Consider the following 22984-nt stretch of genomic DNA (forward strand, 5'->3'; position numbering starts at 1 on the left):
TCAGCACTCTACCCAGGGTGACCAAAAAAAAAAAATAATAATAATAAAATAAACAAATTTAAACAAGTGGCCAGGCGTGGTGCTCACATCTATAATCCTAGCACTCTGGGAGGTCAAGGCGGGTGGATTGCTTGAGCTCAGGAGTTCAAGACCATCCTGAGCAAGAGTGACACACCATCTCTACTAAAAATAGAAAAAAATCAGCCAGGCATTCTGGCAGATACCTGTAGTCCAGCTACTTGAGAGGCTGAGGTAGGAGGGTCATCTGAACCTAGGATTCGAGGTTGCTATGAACCAGGCTGATACCACGGCACTCCAGCTAAAGCAACAGAGTGAGACTCTGTCTCAAAAAATTAATAAAGTTTAAACAAACGGGCCCTTAATATACCGTTCCAGTATCCCTCTACTCTACCTTCATGGCACTTACTTATTGGAGCCTTTCTCCTCATTTAGATTCTGGGGTCAATGAGAGAGGGACGGACTGTTTGGCCTACCCCTAGGACTTCACAGGGCCTGAGAGATCAACGTACCTGTCGAGCACAGGAAACACCCAGGTTTCTGGTGATGTGGTTGATGAAGCCTGCTTCTTGTCTAATGTCCTTTCTCCCCTTCCTGCTTTAATAACAGAACCCAGAAATTTTAGCTGAGCACTTAGCCAGCCAGCTACATTTCCAGCCTCCGCTGTGATCATCTGGCTTAGTTCCAGTCAATGAATGAGAGGACAGCAAAAGTTATGTGCACCACTTCTGAGCACTTCTGAGCTGTGTACCACCCTTGCTCTTTCTCTTCTTACCATTGGCTGGAATGTGGATGTGATGGCAGGAGCTGAAGCAGCTACCTTGGACTCAGAAATGAAAGCCACGTGTTAAGAATGGCAATGCCACCCTATCAGCCCTATCTCCCTTTTGTGCATTCATGAGAGAAAAACTTCTATCTCATTTAAGCTACTGTATTTCAGAGTCTCTTTGTTAGAGCAACTTAAACTGTGCCCTAAATAATTACATCTGTGTATGTCTAGAACAGCAATTCCCAACTGAGGTCCTACATCTGGTATGCTGCCATGAGTTGTGAGATGACTTCTAAGTGATTGTCTCTGACAGCGGTCACAGTGTCAGGCTCTGTCATGATGAGGACGGACACCTGGTAAGGGCTTGCAGTGATCCAAGTCTCCAGCTAAGTTCTTTATACATGACTCATGTCATCCCTACCAGTCTGTGCAGAGGTCCTACTCATCTTTTCACAGATGAGAAACTGGGGCTCAGACAGGTCATACCACTGTGCAGGGCAAGGTCAGAAGGTAAAGCCAAGGAGTCTGGGCCCCTAAGCGGCAAGGTCCCCAAACCAGGAAAGGCTGACTACCCTCTGAGGGTAGCCACATTGGCCCCCAAAACTCCAGGGCAACACGTCATTATCACTAAACCTGGATTTTGGCTGTGTTAATAAAGAGCCTGAACACAGACCCCGCAGGAGGGCTAACATGAAGCAGCTCGTCCCAGACAACGGGCTGAGCTCTGCAATCTGTGGGACTGAAGGGTGCTCACTGAGGCTGCTATAGGGAGGCAGGAGGTCAGCCTATCTGCTGAGCAGACTCAGAGCAGCCTCTTGACTTGCTGAAGTTGGAATCTCTTGTGACTTTTTTTTTTTTTGCAGTTTTTTTTTGGCCAGGGCTGGGTTTGAACCCGCCACCTCCAGCATATGGGGCCGGCATCCTACCCCCTTGAGCCACAGGCACCACCCTCTCTTGTGACTTTTTAATTTCACTTTTCACTCTGATCATCCCAGGTTTTTACTGATATTTTCATTTCAGTCATTTGATTTACAAAAGTATCACATGCTTGCTGTAACAACTCAGGTAATATGTTACATCACCTGAAATATATAATACATATATACTATAATGACTGAAATACATCTGTTCATCCTTATACAAACATATGCATACAGTGGTTTTTAGTAAAAATAAGATCACACTATTATACTTCTTTGTAACATGTGTTTGTCACCTACTCAGTCACTGTTCTGAGTCTGTACAGAGGGCACATCTCATTCTTTGCTATCACTGCACAGTGACCCACACTATGGACACGCCAGAATTTATTCATCCAATCCCTTCATGATGAAGACTCAGGCTGCCACCAGTTTTTCTCCTTTACAAATAATGTTCAAGAAATCCTGCTGTACCTGTATCTTTCCAACTGGTACTTAACTTTTTTTTTTTTTATTGAGACAGAGTTTCACTTTGTCACTCTCCGTAGAGTGCTGTGGCGTCACAGCTCACAGCAACCTCAAACTTCTGGGCTTAAGAATTTCTGTTGCCTCAGCCTCCCAAGTAGCTGGGACTACAGGCGCCTGCCACACCTGGCTATTCTTTGGTTGCAGTTGTCATTGCTGTTTAGCAGGCCCAGGCTGGACTCAAACCTGCCAGCCTCAGTGTATGTGGCTGGCGCTCTACTCACTGAGCTACGGGCACCAAGCCAATACATTTTTACTGGATAAATTCCCAGAAGCAGGGCTATTACCCTAAAGGTTACAGTAATTTCCATCCCAACATGAGTGGTCCATTTTCTCCAGCTGTGAATATGATAGTCTGTTTTTGCCTCTCTGAACAATGGCAGCATCCAGGCCAGGCACGGTGGCTCATGCCTATAATCTCAGTACTCTGGGAGGCTGAGGCAGGTGGATTGCCTGAGATCACGGGCTTGAGACCAGCCTGAGCCAGAGCAAGACCTCACCTCTAAAATAGCCAGGCGTTGTGGCAGGCACCTGCAGTCCCAGCTACTTGGGAGGCTGAGGCAAGATCACTTAAGACCGAGAGTTTGAGGTTGCTGTCAGCTGTGACGCCATAGCACTCTACTGAGGGTGACAAAGTGAGATTCTGTGTTCAAAAAAAAAAAGATATAGTCCTGTTTTCATTATCAATATCCTTGACCACTGGTAAAGTTAAACATTGTTTTCAAAAGTTTCTTGCTGGCGGCGCCTGTGGCTCAAGGAGTAGGGCGCCGGTCCCATATGCCAGAGGTGGGGGGTTCAAACCTAGCCCCGCCCAAAATCCAAAAAAAAAAAAAGTTTCTTGCTCATTTGCATTTCCTTCACTGTGAGCTACCAGCTCATATCCTTGCCCCTTCTGAATATTTTAAGATAGTGCTGGTTGGGGTGGCGCCTGTGGATCAGTCGGTAAGGCGCCGGCCCTATATACCGAGGGGGACGGGTTCAAACCCGAGGGCTAATTTTTCTATTTTTAGTAGAGACAGGGTCTTGCTCAGGCTGGTCTCTTAACTCCTGAGCTCAAGTGATCCTCCCCCTCTGGCCTCCCAGAGTGCTAGGATTATAGGTGTGAGCCACGGCACCTAATGTGAAGATCTACTTTCTGACAAACAGGCCCAGAGCGCCCCAGACCAGACACATTTGGTTTCTGCTCCAGAAGCACTAACATACTTGGAAAGGGTGCCTATCTCAGCCGTGCTCTACTTCCCTTCTCCCACCTGCTCTCAGATTTCCCTAGACTTGGAAAGAAACCTAGCATCAGATAGTGTGAATGAACCCAAGCCTCTCTCTACTCCCAAATCAGCCACAGACACCTTGAATTGCTTCCACACACAGGCCCATGACTAACTAGCTCAGGCCAAAGGCCACCAAGGACCTGCTGGTGCAGTGAGGTCAAATGACCAGCATTAGGTGTCTGGAAAGAAGACATCAGCAATACATCTAGGAATCTGACTCGCTTAGCCCACTCCTGGGAACATGCCTGCACATAACTCTGCTCATGGACACAGTGACAATTCTACGAGGCCATTCATTGAAGCATAGTTTGTACTGCCAAGAGGTGGCAAAGAGTTCAGGTATCAACCCACAGAGGATCGGTTATTGTATCCAAATAATGAAATACAGTGCAACTTCTAGACAAAGAACAAGAAAGCCATCTCTGTACTGATGTCGAAAGAGCTCCAATACACCGCTAGGTGAGCAAGGCACGTTATAAAACAGCAACTACACTACACCATCTTTTATGTAAGAAAAGAATTTAAAATAAGTATATCTGAAAAACCCACAAAACCAGGCTTCAACCCTGCTGGCTGCAGGACAAGATGAAGCTCATCATCTTAGACCACTATTCTCAGGTCATCAAGTGGGCGGCCGAATACATCAGGAACTGCGTTGCCCACTTTAACCAGGGCCAGACAAGTCCTTCACTTTGGCTCCCCCTGGGAGCTCCCCACTTGGCTGCTATAAGAAGATGAGTGAATACAACAAGAATGGGGACATGCCCTTTAAATACATGAAGACTTTCAACATACTCATCAGTATGTGGGCCTTCCCCGAGCTCACCAGCTTGAAGTGGAGTGACAATTTCAAGTACATTGGCAGCCACCCAGAAAACATCCACATTCTGGATGGCAATGCAGCTGACCTAAAGGCTGAATGTGATGCCTTTGAAGAGAAGATCAGGCTGCAGGCAAGACAGAGCTATTTGTTAGAGGAAACGGCCTTGAGAGACACAGAGTCTTCAACGAGCCAGGCTTGGGCCTGGCGCCTGGACCCATGTGAAGATGCTGGCCAGGGACCCCATCCTGCTTAATGCTAGTTTCTTTGATGGAGAGCTCACCGAGTTGCCCGCCATGGCCCTGACAGTGGGCAGGGGCACTGGCACGGATGCCGGAGAGGTGATGATCTCACCACAGGTGCACACAAGGCGTGTGCTCTGTACAAAGGCCTTTGAGGAGGGAGCGAACCACATCTGGACTGTATCTGCCTTCCAGCAGCATCATCCCTACACTTGTACTTTAATCTAGTACACTTACTCCAGATAAGTGGGTGGAACTCTTGTTCTTAGCTTTGAGAACAGGAGTCTAGTCATGACGTTTAGCTATAGGGAGAATGATTTGTAACTTAACCAGAAAAATAGAAAACTTGAAAAATGTACTTCATCATGAAGTTCTGCCTCAGCTACTGTTCACGTGTACAACACACTCCAATCAGAAATGCCTATCCTTATGTGCTGATTCTCAAATGGGAGGGAATTAGGGGTCTGTGGATATTAAACCCTTTGGAGAGTCCTGTGAGCATTCTTAAACAGGGCTGCCCCCGTTTGGGCATCACTGCTCCAAATGAAGACACAAACTCAGTATGTACTATGAGTGCAAGGAAGCAGTCAATACAGTGCTATGGCAGACAACCAGCCCTTCCCCAGCTGCCATCTGCTCTCACAGCTTCTGTCCCTAAGGAAGGATTTGGGTGGGTGGGGCGAAGAGGTGGCTTTTGCTGATAAACTCAGAGCCTCAAGAGGCATAGCCATGTCAAACCTCTCCCCCTCAAGGACCCTCCAGGAGCACTAGGAAGTCTCCCTGTGGCTCCTCTTACATACTCATTGGTAAGTCGGGGCCCAGTGGAGCAGTAGACATTGCCACAACATCAGTGTTATGTTAATCTGAGTGATGTGAGTTCAGGGGCAATACAAGTGTCACGCTTCCGTCATAGTTGAGTCCAAGACAACATACCAAATGCTTCTAATATTGTTTCCCCACTTAAAACACTCTGCTTTTCTAAGCCTTTCAAGTTCATGCGGTACGGCCTGATGTTCAGGAAATACAGCCCTTTTGCCCAGTTCTTTACCCTGGCTCCTAAGATGGTCTATTCCTCAGCCTTCCTTTCACTCTTTGTGGGTAGGATGCTGCTGCCTCCTCTCTGTTTTGATGCCTGTCTGAAGCTACTGCTACCTCTAATTCTGGGAAAGAGCTTTCGGAGCCTGGCTCAGGCTTCTCTGTAAGTGCTGAGCTTGGTATCAGTGTTTTTTCTTTATCTTTTGTGTGTAACTATGCTGTCAATCTTTTTTTTTTTAATAGAGACAGAGTCTCACTTTATGGCCCTCGGTAGAGTGCTGTGGCATCACACAGCTCACAGCAACCTCCAACTCCTGGGCTTAAGCGATTCTCTTGCCTTAGACTCCCGAGTAGCTGGGACTACAGGTGCCCGCCACAACGCCCGGCTATTTTTTGGTTGCAGTTCAGCCGGGGTGGGGTTTGAACTCACCACCCTCGGTATATGGGGCCAGCGCCTTACCGACTGAGCCACAGGCGCCGCCCCAATCTGTTTTAAGCTAGGCAGTGCCTGTGGCTCAAAGGAGTAGGGCGCTGGCCCCATATGCCAGAGGTGGCGGGTTCAAACCCAGCCCGAGCCAAAAACTGCAAGAAAAAAATCTGTTTTAAGCTAATGGATCAATGGACTTATGTTTCCTATAACTCCAATATTTTCTTTTCTTTTTTTTTTTTTTTTTTTTTTTTTTTTGTAGAGACAGAGTCTCACTTTATGGCCCTAGGTAGAGTGCCATGGCATCACACAGCTCACAGCAACCTCCAACTCCTGGGCTTAAGCGATTCTCTTGCCTTAGCCTCCCAAGTAGCTGGGACAACAGGTGCCCGCCACAACACCCGGCTATTTTTTTGTTGCAGTTTGGCCGGGGCCCGGTTTGAACCTGCCACCCTTGGTATATGGGGCCGGCACCTTACCGACTGAGCCACAGGTGCCGCCCAACTCCAATATTTTCAAATAAAAAAAGATAATTATACCACTTGTATTTGCATAAAGAAACCAATGAACATGGTTATCTGAGGGTAGAATGGGGGCATCGGGCAGGGGGATACTTCTTGCTATTTTATTTATATTTATTTTTTTGAGATAGTCTCACTTTGTTGCCCTTGGTAGAGTGCTGTCGCATCACAGCTCACGGCAACCTCAAACTCTTAGGCTTAAGTGATTCTCTTGCCTCAGCCTTCCAAGTAGCTGGGACTACAGGCACCTGCCACAATGCCCAGCTACTTTTTTTTTAGAGACGAGGTCTCGCTCTAGCTCTGTCTCAGGCTGGTCTTGAACTCATGAACTCAGGCGACCCACCTGTCTCAGCCTCCCAGAGTGCTAGGATTACAGGCATGAGCCACCACACAGGGTCTATACTTATCATGTTAAATTGTTTCATTATTGACCCATGTGATAGTGTTACCTTTTAAAAAAAATTTAACAAAAGACAGTAAGGACATATCAGAGAAGGGCCTCAGCCTCCTACTCAGGCCTCCCTGAGCTCTTCTCAGGTCACATTTGTCAGGATGTCCTTGGGCTCTGAAAGCAGCAATCGTTCCCTGCCTCAGAGAGGCTCTGGGCACCCACCCCAACAGCTAATGGAAAGAAACCATTATCAGCTCCCAAATGGCCTGGTCTAAATTATAATTAATGGCTGTGAGGACACAGGCCCCGGAACAAGGCCTCCCAGACAGATGCCAGCGTTTCCATTTACACGGAAGGCTGAGCAGAGACTGTCACGGAGCCAGTTCCACTGTGCCAGAAACATACACACCCCAGGAAAGTGGTAGCCCTGGGTGGGGCTTCTGCCCCATAGGATCTGGCACATTACCTTAGATTTGAGCAGCAAGTCCTCTTTGGTAACCTCTCCTATAGAGTCAAGGTGAGGGCAAAGATCCCTGGAGTCTCCCATTCTGGCCTGGGCTCACCTACAGGAAGAAACAAGCAGTCTGGGGTTAACAGCAGCCACTGCTGATGGCAGGCAAGGAGGCAATGGTTAAGTGTACAATTTGTCCTTGAGTAGGGTGATGCAGGGAAATGGCTTAACCTCTTTAAGTCTTGCTTTCAGAAGTCTCCCTTCTCTGAGAAGACAACAGCTATCCCAGTGGGCTATTCCGAGAACTCACAGAGACAAAAGGCACAAGGAGAGGAGCCGGCAAGTGCCAGCTGCAATAATCAGAAGTTTTGGTAGGGAAGACACAGAGTCCAGCCTGCATTCCTGGAGCTACAGGCCAGAGAGTCCTAACTGTGGACGCTTTGTTAGAAGGAAGCCCAGTCTATGTTTGGGAGCTCACTCCATCCACAGGGCAGGCAGAGGAGGGGTAGTATGGGAAAGCTGCAACTCAACAAGGCAAGAACAAATGATTATTTTTTGTTTGTTTTTTTTGTTTTGTTTTGTTTGTTTTTTGTAGAGACAGAGTCTCACTGTACCGCCCTTGGTAGAGTGCCGTGGCGTCACACGGCTCACAGCAACCTCTAACTCTTGGGTTTACGCGATTCTCTTGCCTCAGCCTCCCGAGCAGCTGGGACTACAGGCGCCCGCCACAACGCCCGGCTATTTTTTTGTTGCATTTTGGCCAGGGCTGGGTTTGAACCCGCCACCCTCGGCATATGGGGCCGGCACCCTACTCACTGAGCCACAGGCGCCACCTTTTTTGGGTTTTTTTGAGACAGAGTGTCACTTTGTTGCCCTGAGTAGAGTGCCATGGCATCATCATAGCTCACAGCAACCTCAAACTCTTGGACCCCCTGAGTAGCTGGGACTACAGACACCCACCATGACGCCTGGCTAATTTTTCTATTTTTAGTAGAGATGAGGTTTCACTCTTGCTCAGACTGGTCTCAAACTCCTGAGCTCAAGCAATACACCTGCCTTGGCCTCCCAAAATGCTAGGATTACAGGCGTGAGCCACCGTACCCAGCCTAAGAGCCGGTGTTGATTGAGGTCTTCTCAAGAGCCACGGGAAGTCCAAGTGCCCAGCAGGAGGAGCCCCACCCATAAGAGCTGAGCACTAGACCACCAGGGAAGCAAAGGACGTCCTTGAGAGCAAAGAGGAAGTCGCACAGAAGGCAGATAACCCACCTGGAAGCAGTATGGGTCAAATAGCAACAAGGTGTGTGGGGATGAAGGGTTTCCAGTGATGAAAGAATAGCTTTGTTGGGCAGCGCCTGTGGCTCAAAGGAGTAGGGCGCTGGTCCCATATGCCAGAGGTGGCAGGTTCAAGCCCAGCCCTGGCCAAAAACCGCAAAAAAACAAAAAAACAAACAAACAAAAAAGAATAGCTTTGCTATTCTATTGCTATTTAAATGATACATGTTTATGATAAAAACTAAGATGATATTAGAAAGTCCAAAGTAATGTAAAATAAATTGCTGATGACACAGGGCATACATCTTTAAATCAGGAAACAATGACTTCCTTCTTGGAAAATAAATGTTCCACTGAAAGGAGATCCTTGGTGGTAGGGACTGTGGCAGTGGCTCCCTGGATCTACACATACATTAAAAGTGCACAGACCTGGTGAGATGAGAACATGCTCTATGGATTGTGCCAGCGTCATTTTACTGGCTGAACTACAGACACATCAAAGATGTGTTACAACTAGGGAAACCAGGAAGGAGTACACAGGACCTCCTATAAATTTTTTGTAACTTCCTGTGAATGTATAATTAAAAAAAATTTTTAAATAACTAATCAGCCTGGGCAGATGGCTCATGCCTGCAGTCTTAGCACTCTAGTAGGTCAAGGGGTGAGAGGGCAGGGACTGATTGAGTTCTGGAGTTTGAGACTAGCCTGACCAAGAGACCAAGAGTTAGTCCCCGTCTCTACTAAAAAAATGAGCCAGGCATCATGGTAGGTATCTATAGTTCCAGCTGCTTAGAAGGCTGAGGCAAGAGGATCTCTTGAGCCCAGGAGTTTGAGGTTGCTATGAGCTATGACGCCATGGCACTCTACCCAGAGCGAAAGAATGAGACTCTGTCTTAAAAATAAATAAATAAAGCTAAAAAAAAATGCTTCAGTTACTTGATATTTTAGCAGAATAACGTCCACGAATCTGATAATAGTTCCAAACTGCTGCCAAGTAAGGTCCAAACCAACCACAACATAAATGGAGCCAAGAGTGGTTTCATCAAAGAAGCCATGTGTGTGCCCAGCTGGTCAGAGAGGTGGACCCCCCAGGCTTCTCCTGCAATCTCCTCCCCACCTCAGTCAGTCAGTCCAGATCAACTGGCCAGACTTCCAGCAGAGCATGAGTTACTGGTGCTGCCTGGGTGCAAGATACAAGCTAAGCACCTTCCACATGCCACATCCTCACAAATTCTCCCTGCCGTTTCAGAGGCAGCTGTGCCCAGCCCACTTCATAAACTGAGAATAGGGGCTCCTATTCTAGCTCTCACAGATAGGAATGTCAGAGCTAGAGCAGAAACCCAAGTTGGTCAGATTCTTAAGGCGCCGCTCACTTGTTTTTAACTTCTAGAAAATGTGAACATGCAAAAGCAGGCAGAAGTGTATAACGCATCCTCACGTGCCTAGATTCCTCCTGGCCAATCTTGCTTCATCTTAGCCTCCTGTTTCCTCTTGCCTTTGTAGCAAATCCCAGACATGCATGAAATGACATTCCAGTCACATATGTTTTCTAAGAAATAAAAACTTTTTAAAAATCCCATTCCATAACCACAATGCCATCACTTCGCCTAAAAAGAAAAACCCACATTTCCTCCTTGTAGTGCTAAAAGATCAGCCTGAGGAGAGCAGGCTGGGCTCACCTCTGCGGAAGGCAGGGAGTGTCAAGCATTCGCATCCTCCTTAGGCAGCTGGCAGGGGCTGGCTGCAGGATCTGGTGTGAGTGGAAGCCTCTGGCAAGGAGCCTAGGGGATGAACCAGAGCACATCTTATAGTTTTATTTTAAAATCACTCTTAGCACCAACTAGAGCCTAAAAGTAGCCCAGAATTCCTCTTAGGAGGGACAAGTATACATATCCCAATGTATATTTGGGATGTCCATGTGCGAGACATCACACTCCCCAGTGTATCCACGGGGGCTGCTCCTAGGACAGCTATGGCAGGGTTGGGCAGAGATGGCAAACAGGATTGGCTCCTCCTACAGGGTGCTGGAGCTTTCCTTATCAGTGCCGGGTCATTACCTTTGTGATCCCTCGAGAGGAGACCTTCAAAGAAGGGTCTGCAGGAGGGAGCCTGGGGCCTTCTCTTCTATTGCCCCTTCAGGCTGCCACAGCCATCAACCATCCTGAGAGGAAGCCCCACCCTCACATGCATGCCACTAAGTTGCTAAGATCATCCTTTGAGCCTGTCAAGGATCCCTGATGCTTATAACCTCCAACCCCCAAGTCTTAAGCAACCCCAGACTATAGGCCCAACCAGGTGCATCCATGTCACCACTACTCCCGCCCCTATTCTCTGCTGGGCCATGGTATCCCAGATGTGGGCATTTTAAAGGAGTGAGGCAGTTAGAAGCTAACATTTAAAATAGGCACATGACAATAATGGGTTAGAGATTCTAAATTCCAAACTTCTTCACTTGAAGCTGGTTTTTTTTTTTTTTTGTAGAGACAGAGTCTCACTTTATGGCCCTCGGTAGAGTGCCGTGGCCTCACACAGCTCACAGCAACCTCCAACTCCTGGGCTTAAGCGATTCTCTTGCCTCAGCCTCCCGAGTAGCTGGGACTACAGGCGCCCACCACAACGCCCGGCTATTTTTTTGTTGCAGTTTGGCCGGGGCCGGGTTTGAACACACCACCCTCGGTATATGAGGCCGGCGCCTTACCGACTGAGCTACAGGTGCCGCCCTTGAAGCTGGTTTTTAAAATTTTTTTTTTTTTTTCATTGTTTCTGCACAGGCCAAGTGCCCTGGGTTGGTGCTAGTCCTGCATTATTTTAAGCTGCAGTGTGTGGGTTTGTTCTGTGTCTTTGGTATGTGCCCCATCTCTCCAGCTGGATGGCTGGGGAAGGCAGGAGTCAGGTTGTGTTTTTTGTTTGTTTGTTTTTTTGAGACAGAGTCTCACTTTGTCACCCTCAGTAGAGTGCTGTGGCGTCACAGTTCACAGCAACCTACAGCTCTTGGGCTTAGGTGATTCTCTTGCCTCAGGCTCCCAAGTAGCTGGGACTACAGGTGCCCGCCACACGCCCTGCTATTTTTTCTGTTGCAGTTTGGCTGGGGTCGAGTTTGAACCCACCACCCTCAGTATATGGGGCCAGTGCCCTACTCACTGAGCCACGGGCACCACCCAAGTTGTGACCTTGAAGCCCAGGACCAGAATGATGATGACAGGCCCAGTCTTGATTCACAAGTATAACCTACATTCCTGCAATGTCCAAGAGGAAGAAAAACGCTTGTGGCTAATAACCCTTGAAGCACTCTCACTACCCCCATTTTACAAATGAAGAAACAGAATTGGAGTTTAAGTAATGAAGGAACTTGGCCAAGGCTAATCATCTGGATAGTCAGCAATGGGTGCGGTCCTCATCAGCTGGGCAGAGCCTAGCCCTAAATTAGGGATCGGCAATTTTTAAAGCTCCAGATAGTAAATAGCTTCTGGTTTACAGGTCACATCTACCTTTGTCATATACTCTTTTTTTCCCAATCCTTAAAAGTTCTTAATTCAAGGGCCATAGAAAACAAGCCTAGCCAACCGCCACACTTTGCTAACCCATTCTAAACCACCATGCTGTTGGGCCTCCTGAAAGCAAGCCTACGTCATTGATACTCCACATCCAACTGCAACAAATTACTAACAGTATGAATAAAGCAAATAGCAAAGAACAGTCAAGAGGGTTAACTTGGCTCCAGATTTATTCTAAGTAAATAATCAAGGCTATGTGCAAAAACAGCACAACAAAGATATTCCCTGCAATACTGTTTTAATGGAGGGAAACTGGATGTAATTTGAATGAACCACAGGCAACTGGATAAATGATAACACACTATTGTACTAGTCATCAAAAATGAAGAATATTTAATCTTCCTATCCACAAAATTAAAATTAGATCTAAATAATTAGAGAGCTATCTGTATATAATGTTCACATAGTAGTAAACCCAATATTAAGATGTCCATTCTCCACAAATTGATCTACAGATTCAAGGCAATCTCAATCAAAATCCTAGCAGGCTTTTTAACAGAAATTATCAAGCTGATTCTAAAAAGTATATTCCAAAAACCAAGACTAGCTAAAACAATTATGAAAAAGAACCAAGCTGGAAGACTAATACCACCTGACTGCAAGACTTTTAGCCTCAGTTCCATCACAGACATATAACTTGGTGGAACAGAATAAGGAATCTACAATTAGGCTTGCTGGCTGGGTGTGTGGCTCACACCCATAATCCTAGCGCTCTGGGAGGCCAAGGTGGGTGGACTGCCTGAGCTCACAAGTTCAAGACCAGCCTGTGCCAGAGTGAGACCTCATTTTTAGAAAAAATAGCTGGGCGTTGTGGTGGACACCTATAGTCCCAGGTACTCAGGAGGCTGAGGCAAAAGAATTGCTCCAACCCAAGAGTTTGAGGTTGCTGTGAGCTGTGACACCACGCACTCTACCAAGGTGACAAAACGAGACTGTCTGGAAAAAAAAAAATAGAACTAGACTTGCACGTAGATGGCCAAGTGATTTCCAACAAAGGTACTGATGTAATTCAATAAGCAAAAGATATTCTTTTCAACAAATAGTACTGTAAGAATGATATCTGGCTCAGCACCTGTGGCTCAAGCAGCTAAGGTGCCAGCCACGTACACCTGAGCTGGCGGGTTCAAATCCAGCCCAAGCCCACCAAACAATGACGGCTGCAACCAAAAAATAGCCGGGCATTGTGGAGGGCGCCTATGGTCCCAGCTACTTGGGAGGTGGAGGGAGGAGAATCACTTGAGCCCAGGAGTTGGAGGTTGCTGTGAGCTGCGATGCCACAGCACTCTACCCAGGGCGACAACTTGAGGCTCTGTCTCAAAAAAAAAAAAATGGGGAAAAAAATTAACCCTTATTTCCTATCATATACATTGAAAATTAGAAATGGATCACAGACTTTAAAAAAGCAAAATTCTAAAATTTCATGAGAAAAATAAAAAAACTCTTTGCAACTTTGAAGGACATAAAAGCATCAATTATAAAAGGAAACATTGAGAAATTGGACTTCATTGAAATTAAAAAAAATTTTTTTTTTTTAAACAGTCTCAAACTGTTGCCCTAGGTAGAGTGCCATAGCGTCACAGCTCACAGCAACCTCAAACTCCTGGGCTTAAGCGATTCTCTTGCCTCAGTCTCCCAAACAGCTGGGACCACAGGCAATCCATAACACCTGGCTAGTATTTGGTTGTAGTTGTCATTGCTGTTTGGCAGGCCCAGGCTGGATTTGAACCCACCAGCTCCGGTGCATGTGGCTAGCACCCTAGCCGCTGAGCTATAGGTGCTGAGCCATTTTTTTTTTTTTTTTTTTTTTTTTTGAGATAGAGACAGTCTTACTTTGCCACCCTCAGTAGAATGCCAAGGTGTTATGGCTCACAGCAACCTCAAACTCTTGGGCTTAAGCAATTCTCTTACCTTAGCCTCCCAAGTAGCTAGGAATATATTTTTGGAGATGAGGTCTCACTTTGGCTCAGACTGGTCCAGAACTCCAGCACTCAGGCCATCCACCAGCCTCAATCTCCCAGAGTGTTAGGATTACAGGTGTGAGCCACCACACCCAGCTGATCTGATACTATGCTTTTTTTTTCTTTTACTTCGTCGTACTGGCTAGAGCGCCGTGGCATCACAGCTCACTAACAACCTCAAACTCCTGAGCTCAAGCGATCTCCTGCCTCAGCCTCCCAAGTAGCTGGGACTACAGGTGCCTGCCACAGCACCTGGCTATTTTTGTTGTTGCAGTTGTCATTGTTGTTTTAGCTGGCCCAGGCTGGGTTCAAACCTGCCAGCATCAGTGTATATAGATGGTGCCCTAACAACTGAACTACGGGCGCCACCTACAAAAAACATTTTAAATCAGGCAGTGCCTGTGGCTCAAAGGAGTAGGGCACCGGTCTCATATGCCAGATGTGGTGGGTTCAAGCCCAGCCCTGGCCAAAAAAAAAAAAATTTTTTTTTAATAAAAATAGATATAAATTGAAAACAACCCAAATGTCATCTGGTGAATATATCCATTCAATGGAATATTACTCATCAAAGGTCAGCTACCAATAAGCATGACATGGATGAATTTCAGAATAGTAAAAGCTAAGTGAAAGAAGCCAGTACCCCCCAACCAAAATAGACAAGAAAATGACTCCATTGACATGAATTCTACACACTGTATCAAAACAGGTACCTGGGCGGGCGAGGTGGCTCTCGCCTGTAATCCTAGCACTCTGGGAGGCCGAGGTGGGCAGACTGCCTGAGCTCACAGGTTTGAGACCAGCCAGAGCAAGACCTCATCTCTAAAAAAAAAAAATAGCCAGGCGTTGTGGCAGGTGCCTCCTGCCCAGCTACTTGGGAGGTTGAGGCAAGAAAATCACTTAAGACCAAAGAGTTTGAGGTTGCTGTGAGCTGTGACACTACAGCACTCTACTGAGGGTGACAAAGTGAGACTCTGCATAAAAAAAACTTAACAGGCACCCTATAAATATGTACAACTAGGGCAGCGCCTGTGGCTCAAAGGGGTAGGGCGCCAGCCCCATATGCCAGAGGTGGCAGGTTCAAACCCAGTCCCAGCCCCAGCCAAAAAAAAAAAAACTGCAAAAAAATAAATATGTGCAACTATATATCAATTTTTTAAATTGTAGAAAATGGAAACTAACCTATAGTGATAGAAAGCAGTTCTGTGATTGCCTGATGGTAACAGGGAGACTGACTGAAAAAAGGCACAGACAGACAAGATGCTTCAATAGGTCTATCTTATTGAAGAAAAATTATACCTTCATAAAGGTACTTTAAAATTCTGAAAATGAGGCCTGGCATGGTGGCTCACGCCTGTAATCCTAGTGCTCTGGAAAGCTGAGGAGGTGGATTGCTTCAGCTTAGGAGTTTTGAGACCAGCCTGAGGAAGAGTGAGATCCTGTCTCATCTCTACTAAAAATAGAAAACCTAGCTGGGCATTGTGGCAGGCGCCTATAGTCCCAACTACTCTGGAGGCTGAGGCAAGAGGATTGCTTGAGCCTAGGAATTTGAGGTTGCTGTGAGCTATGATGACACTACTCCATTCTACCCAGAGGGACAGAGTAAGACTCTGTCTTAAAAAAATTTTTTTGAAAAAAAAAATAAAATAAATTTTTTTTGAAAACGAATCACACTTGAAATGACTGTGACATCATCAACACTGATAAATTTCAGAAATTTGTTTTTGTTGAGTAACAAAAACAAATGTGCTATATCTCACACCCATTAAGATGGTTACCATAGGCTCGGCGCCCATAGCACAGTGGTTACAGCGCCAGCCACATACACCGAGGGTGGCGGGTTCAAACCCAGCCTGGGCCAGCTAAACAACAATGACAATTGCAATAGAAAAATAGCAGGGCATTGTGGCAGGTGCCTCTAGTCTCAGGTACATGGGAGGCTGAGGCAAGAGAATCGCTTAAGCCCAAGAATTCGAGGTTGCTGTGAGCTGTGACACCACAGCTCTCTACCGAGGGCAACATAGTGAGACTGTCTCCATTAAAAAAAAAAAAAGGGCAGCGCCTGTGGCTCAAGGTTAGGGCGCTAGCCCCTTATACTGGAGGTGGCAGGTTCAAACCCAGCCCTGGCTAAAAACTGCAAAAAAAAAAAAAAAAAAAAAAGACTGTCTTTTCCCCCTTGTGTACTGGCTTGGCGCCTGGAAGCACAGTGGTTACGGTACCAGCCACATACACGGAGGCTGGCAGGTTTGATACCAGCCCGGGCCTCCCAAAATATGATAACTACAACAAAAAAATAGCTGGACATTGTGGCAGGCGGCTGTAGTCCCAGCTACTTGGGAGGCTGGAGCAAGAGAATTGTTTAATTCCAAAAGTTTGAGGTTGCTATGAGCTGTGACGCCATGGCAATTTACTGAGGGTGACATAGTGAGACTGTCTCAAAAAAAAGTTACCTAAAAAAAAAAGAAAAGAAAAGAAGGGCGGCGCCTGTGGCTCAAAGGGGTAGGGCACTAGCCCCATATGCCGGAAGTGGTGGGTTCAAACCCAGCCCTGGCCAAAAACTGCAAAAAAAAAAAAAAAAAAAAGAAAAGAAAAAAGAAGACAAGAGTTGGTGAGAATGCGGATAAACTGAACCCCTGTGCACTGCCAGTAGGAATGTAAACTGGTGCAGCAGCTGTGGAACACGGTATAGTGGTTCCTCAAATCGCAAACCAGTACCATCCTATTCACCAATCCCACTTCTGGATAAATACCCAAAAGCACTGAAAGCTGGGAAGAGTTTTGTTTTTTAAGACAAGATCTCACTATGTTGCTAGTCTCAAACTCATGAGCTCAAGCTACCCTTCTACCTCCCTAGATGCCTGGGACTACAGGCACGGTCCACTTGGCTGGAAGAGATACTTGTATACTCGTGTTTGAGGCAGCATGATTTGCAACACCCAAAAGACAGAAGCAAACCCAAGCGTCCATTGATGGTTGAATGAATAAACAAAATGTGGGATAGCCAGTTGTACAATGAAATAATGTTCAACCTAAAAAAGAAAATTCTGGCTGGGCGTGGTGGCTCACACCTGTACTTCTAGCACTCTGGGAGGCCAAGTCAATAGAAAACCTTGTTATGCATGTTTTACCACAACTTACAAAATAATTTTCAAAAGAATTGAGGATAGAGTACGCATGATGCCATCAAAAAGATTTGAAACAGAAGGGGGAGTACGCCAGACACAGTGGCTCACACCTGTAGTCCTAGCACTCTGGGAGGCTGAGCGGGTGAATTGCTTGAGCTCACGAGTTCAAGACCAGGCTTAGCAAGGGCAAGACTCCATCTTATGGCAGGCACCTTGTAGTCCCAGCTACACAGCAGGCTGAGGCAAGAGGACTGCTCAAGCTATGCTGATGCCATGGCCCTCTACCCAGGGACTCTGTCTCATAGACACACACACACACAAAATCAAATAAGAAAATAGAAGAAAAAGGGGTGTTACTATAAAGTAAAATATTCACTGACCAGGGAAAGATACCAATCACTGTATCTCTGTCCTCTCTCACCATGCAGGTGTCAGCTTCATTGTCCCGAGCAGGCTGGCCACCCTGCAGAACCCAGTCATACCTTAAGGTACTGCTCTCTCCCCTAGGGAAGGCCTTCTGGCCCATAGTTGGCAGCTCTGTCATCATTTTGGTCATTTATTTACTTGTTTTCTTGTCTAATGTCTATTTCATCTTAAAAACATAAGCCTGCTAAGGGCAGGGATGTTTTACTCCCTGCAGTAACCCAAGTACCTGAAACAGCACCTGGAACACAGTAACTTCTCAGAAAACACTTGCTGAATGGGTCGAACATATAAAGTTACATAAAACATTATAATAAAATCCCATTTTTGTGAAACAATGTTTTACATCTAGATAAAGGATGCTATTGTCTTCTGTAAGGATAAAGCCAAGTGATTTTTATTTCCTCTTTTTATTGTCTGCATTTTCTACAAAGAATGGTCACTTATTTTTAATGTTCCCAAAATAATAAGAGTGTGCATATGGCCTCCTTGGTAGGTTGCTCTTTCCCAGGCCCCTGAGGGCACTCTGGGGGAGAGAGCCTTCAAACCCTGGAGTGCTCCAGTCCCCTGCACCAGGCACTGCCCAGGGCCTACAAAGTGTGGTTTTCAAAGGAGCAGCAGCACCAGAGTAGTCCCAGAGCCTGAAAGCTGCTACCTTAAAAGCACAACTTTCCACACGACTCATTCAGTCCAAGATCTGCTCATAACACCTTTGTTTTTGTCTCATTTACCTCCATGTCAAATTAGAGCTTTCATCTTCTCCTGTCTTGAAAACAGAAAAAGGCATTTTTGTTTGGTTTTAATAAAATTGACATACACCTTTGCTCAAGCTGGAAAACAGATATAAAAATCACCTGTGGTAGGCCAGGTGCAGTGGCTCACACCTGTAATCCTAGCATTTTCGGAGGCTGAAGTGGGCAGACTGCTTGAGCTCAAAGAGTTTGAGACCAGCCTGAACAAAAGCGACACACCTGACTCTACCAAAATAGAAAAATTAGCCAAGTGTTATGGCAGGCACCTGTAGTCCCAGCTACTTGGGAAGACGAGACAGGAGGATCACTTGAGCCCAAGAGTTTGAGGTTGCCCTGAGCTATGATAATGCCAGGTCACTCATCCACAGGTGGCAGAGTGAGACTCTGTCTCAAAAAGGGCGGCGCCTGTGGCTCAGTCGGTAAGGCGCTGGCCCCATATACCGAGGGTGGTGGGTTCAAACCCGGCCCCGGCCAAACTGCAACCAAAAAATAGCCGGGCGTCGTGGTGGGTGCCTGTAGTCCCAGCTACTTGGGAGGCTGAGGCAAGAGAATCGCTTAAGTCCAGGAGTTGGAGGTTGCTGTGAGAGGCCACAGCACTCTACCGAGGGCCATAAAGTGAGACTCTGTCTCTACAAAAAAAAAAAAAAAAAATCACCTGAGGCCATGTGCAGGTGATAATGCCTATAATCCTAGCATTTTGAGAGGCTGAGGTGGGAGGATCAATCACTTGAGCCCAGGAGTTGGAGACTTCAGTGAGCTATGATGAAGCTCACTGCACTCCAGCCTGGATGACAGAGCGAGGCTGTAATCCTACCATACAAGAAAAAATATACAGTTACTCTTTTAGTAAGTCTCATTTATCTGTATGAATATATAAATTTTAAAACTAAACTGAAATGTAACTGACACAGTTTATATACAGTTTTTGATTGATAATATTTCTCATGTCAGTTTCTTTCTTTTGTAGAGACATAATCTCACTTTATCACTTTATCTCACTTTGGTAGAGCACCATGGCATCACACAGCTCCCAGCAACCTCCAACTCCTGGGCTTAGGTGATTCTCTTGCCTCAGCCTCCCCAGTAGCTGGGACTACAGGCGCCTGCCATAATGCCCAGCTATTTTTTTGTTGCAGTTTGGCAGGGCCGGGTCTGAACCTGCCACCCTTGGTATATGGGGCCGGCACCCTACCCACTGAGCCACAGGTGCTGCCCCTCATGTCAGTTCAACAATTTCATTTCTAATGGATGAATATTATTCCACATAACAATTTAAGCTTTATAACTCCTTAATCACTTACCTACTATTGGATACTTAGGGTATTTTTGTATATTTTTGTCTATGTTTTATCATTATAAATAAGACACTGAGAGACACTTCAGAACATAAGTCCTTGACCAAAAGAAAAAGTACTGGGTCAAAATGTATGCATTGGGCTCGGCACCTGTAGCATAGTGGTTATAGCTCCAGCCACATACACCAAAGTTGGCAAATTCGAACCCAGCCTGGGCCAGCTAAAACAACAATGACAACTGCAACAAAAAATAGTCGGGCATTGTGGTGGGCACCTGTAGTCCCAGCTACTTGGGAGGCTGAGGCAAGAGAATCGCTTGAGCCCAGGAGTTTGAGGTTGCTGTGAGCTGTGACGCCACAGCACTCTACCAGGGCGACAAAGTAAAACTGTCTCAAAAAAAAACAAACAAACAAACAAAAAAAAAGTATGCATTGAAGGACCATGACTCAGGCGTCCTCAAACTGCGGCCCGCAGGCCACATGAGGCGGTGTGATTGTATTTGTTCCCATTTTGTTTTTTTACTTCAAAATAAGATATGTGCAGTATGCATAGGAATTTATTCTGTTTTTTATTTTTTTTTTTAACTATAGTCCAGCCCTCCAATGGTCTGAGGGATAGTGAACTGGCCCCCCGTTTAAAAAGTTTAAGGAGCCCTGGTAGATGCATACCGACAAACTTCCCTCCAGGAAGATTGCATAAATTTACTTGCCTATCAGCAATGTGAATGGGCCCAACATGGAACATTTAAGTAACTTTTTTTTTTTTTGAGACAGTCTCACTATATTGCCCTCAGTAAAGTGCTGTGGCATCACAGCTCACAGCAACCTCAAACACTTGGGCTTAAGCAATTCTCTTGCCTCAGCCTCCCTAGTAGCTGGGACTATAGGCGCCTGCCACAACGCCCAGCTATTTTTTTGTTGTAGTGTTTTGTTTGTTTATTTTGCAGTTTTGGCCAGGGCCGGGCTTGAACCTGCCACCCCTGGTATATGGGGCTGGCACCTTACTCCTTGAGCCACAGGCACCGTCCCTGTTATTGTTTTTAGCAGGCCCAGGCCAGGTTCAAGCCTGCCAGCCCCTGTGTATGTGGCTGGCGCCCTAACCACTGAGCTATGGACGCTGAGCCTAAGTAACCCAACTTTATTAAAGTTAAGGCTGGGACAGTGGCTCATACCTGTAATTCCAGCACTTTGGAAGGCCAAGGTGGGAAGATTGCTTGAAGGCAGGAGTTTGAGATCAGCCTGGCCAACACAGTTAGACCCTGTCTATACAGAAGATAAAAAAAAATAGCCAGGCTTGGCAGTGAGGCAGTCGAGTAGTCCCAGAAGCTGAGGCAGGAGGACTACCTGAGCTCAGAAGTCTGAGGCTGCAGTGAGCTATGATCACACCACTGTACTTCAGCTGGTCAACAGAAGACGACCCCATTTCTCAAAAACAGGAAAAAAAAAAAATCAGTTGAATGGCAGTACTGAAAACACTGGATGCTTAATACTCTAAACATGGGACCTGAGACATCATAAACGCACAGGTCAGAAGAAGGGTGGGTCCCTGCCATGGGACAGTTATCATTTTGCTTTATCTGACTAAGGACCTCCTCAGGGCCAGTGCCCTGAGGCCCTGGAAAACAAGCCAGGCAGGCTACTACCCTCCTGGGGCACAGAGTCCTGTGTTTCAACCATAGAGCCCCCTTGGGCCAACTTTTCCTGCACTCTGAGGGTCAGCAAAGAGCAACCCAGGAGGTGATGGTAATTATGGAGGGTGATCACAGAGACAGCCACCCCTGGCTTCAGCGTCTTTATCTGTCACTTGCAAGTGCGTGATTTTAGGGGCCTATTTAGAAGCCGCACCAGTTTGAATTGTCAGTAAATACGGGACCCACTATGGTGCCTCCTTCTAGAAAATGGTGAAAAAAAAATTGAAATCAATCAGCATGCCAAGTACACTTGCTCCTTCTGTGGCAAAACCAGGATGAAGAGACGAGCTGTGGGGATCTGGCACTGTGGTTCCTGCATGAAAACAAGAGCTGGTCATGCCTGGCCCTACAACAGCACTTCTGCTGTCACAGGAAAGTCTGCCATCTGAAGACTAAAGGACTTGAAAAAGGAATAGAAGCTCCACCTTTTCAGACATCACAAGCCTATAATAAATGGGTTAATTTATGTAACAACAAAAAGAAGTTTGTGAGTTTAGATAAATCAGTCTCCTTGCCCCTACAATGACAGCAGCCAGGACAACGTGAGCCAAGGCACAGGAAGCGCAGAGCATGACGACTCTGGTCAGGTGACTTAGAGGGCGGCTCCAATTTTCTACTGAGCTGCAGGGCAAGAGTGCTCAAAAAATCTTTGGTTCTGTAATTTGTGTCACTGGCTGTATTTTCTCAACCAGGACACTGAAATTGGTAAGAATGGAAGTGATGTGCTCAAGGTGACACAGAAGGGCGCCCTCCATCAGACTTCACTTGGGACTCTGTGGCCAACCAGCACAGCAAAGGCATCATGGTGGCTGATGCACAGTAGTTGGACTCTTGCTGCTTTTTAAGATACTGGTACTTTTGACATCAAAGAAAAGCCAGAGGTGTCCCACGCAGAGGTGTCCAGAAGTTTTTTTCCTCTACGATACACTGGAAGAAGAGTTGTCTTGGGCCACACATGAAATACACCAACACTAATAAAGGGTGATGAGGAAAAAAAAAAAGGTCTGCAAGTCAGGTATGGTGATTCATGCCTGTAATCCTAGCACCCTGGGAGGCTGATGAGGGTAGATTGCTTGAGTTCACCAGCTGGAGACCAGCCTGAGCCAGAGTGAGACCTCATCTCTACTAAAAATAGAAAAACTGAGGCAAGAGGATCGCTTGAACCCAAGAGTTGGAGGTTGCTATGAGCTATGACACCATGCCACTCTACCCAGAGCAACAGCTTAAGACTCTATCTTAAAAAAAAAAAAAAAAAAAAAAAAAAAAAGTCCATGCATAATTTTTGCAATACCTGACACCACAGATAAGCAAAACAGTCCTCAAATAATACATGTGTAGCCTGCAGGATGCAGGTTGGATGCCCCTGAATCCTTAAACATTAAATAAAGCAAAAGTGTTAATAATTGCCGTATTGTTAAATCTAAGTGAGGAGTAAATTGCATTATTTCTTTTTCTTTTCAGACAGAGCCTCAAGCTGTTGCCCTGGGTAGAGTGCTGTGGCATCACAGCTCACAGCAACCTCCAACTCCTG

At 46.2% G+C, this 22984-nt stretch overlaps 1 protein-coding gene and 1 pseudogene across 10 annotated transcripts in view; one reads left to right on the plus strand and one right to left on the minus strand.

Annotated features, from left to right (window-relative positions):
• Positions 1-22984, minus strand: part of USP20 (ubiquitin specific peptidase 20) — a 55478-nt gene that overhangs the window by 24486 nt on the left and 8008 nt on the right. For 3 of the 10 annotated variants that reach the window (XM_053559823.1, XM_053559789.1, XM_053559794.1), the window contains exons 2-3: positions 10339-10440; positions 7403-7499 (exon numbers count right to left, since the gene is read on the minus strand). In XM_053559823.1, coding sequence (XP_053415798.1) covers positions 7403-7483 — 81 coding nt within the window. In that variant the 5' untranslated portion in view covers positions 7484-7499; positions 10339-10440. Of the gene's footprint in view, positions 1-224; positions 341-530; positions 613-7402; positions 7502-10101; positions 10155-10338; positions 10441-20934; positions 21026-22984 lie in introns of those variants that run through there. The other 7 variants (XM_053559830.1, XM_053559854.1, XM_053559800.1 and 4 more) reach the window with 6 other exon arrangements.
• LOC128564362 (glucosamine-6-phosphate isomerase 1-like) lies at positions 3241-7389 on the plus strand (annotated as a pseudogene).

The sequence above is a fragment of the Nycticebus coucang genome, chromosome 2 (genome assembly GCF_027406575.1).
Source record: "Nycticebus coucang isolate mNycCou1 chromosome 2, mNycCou1.pri, whole genome shotgun sequence".
Lineage (NCBI taxonomy): Eukaryota > Metazoa > Chordata > Mammalia > Primates > Lorisidae > Nycticebus > Nycticebus coucang.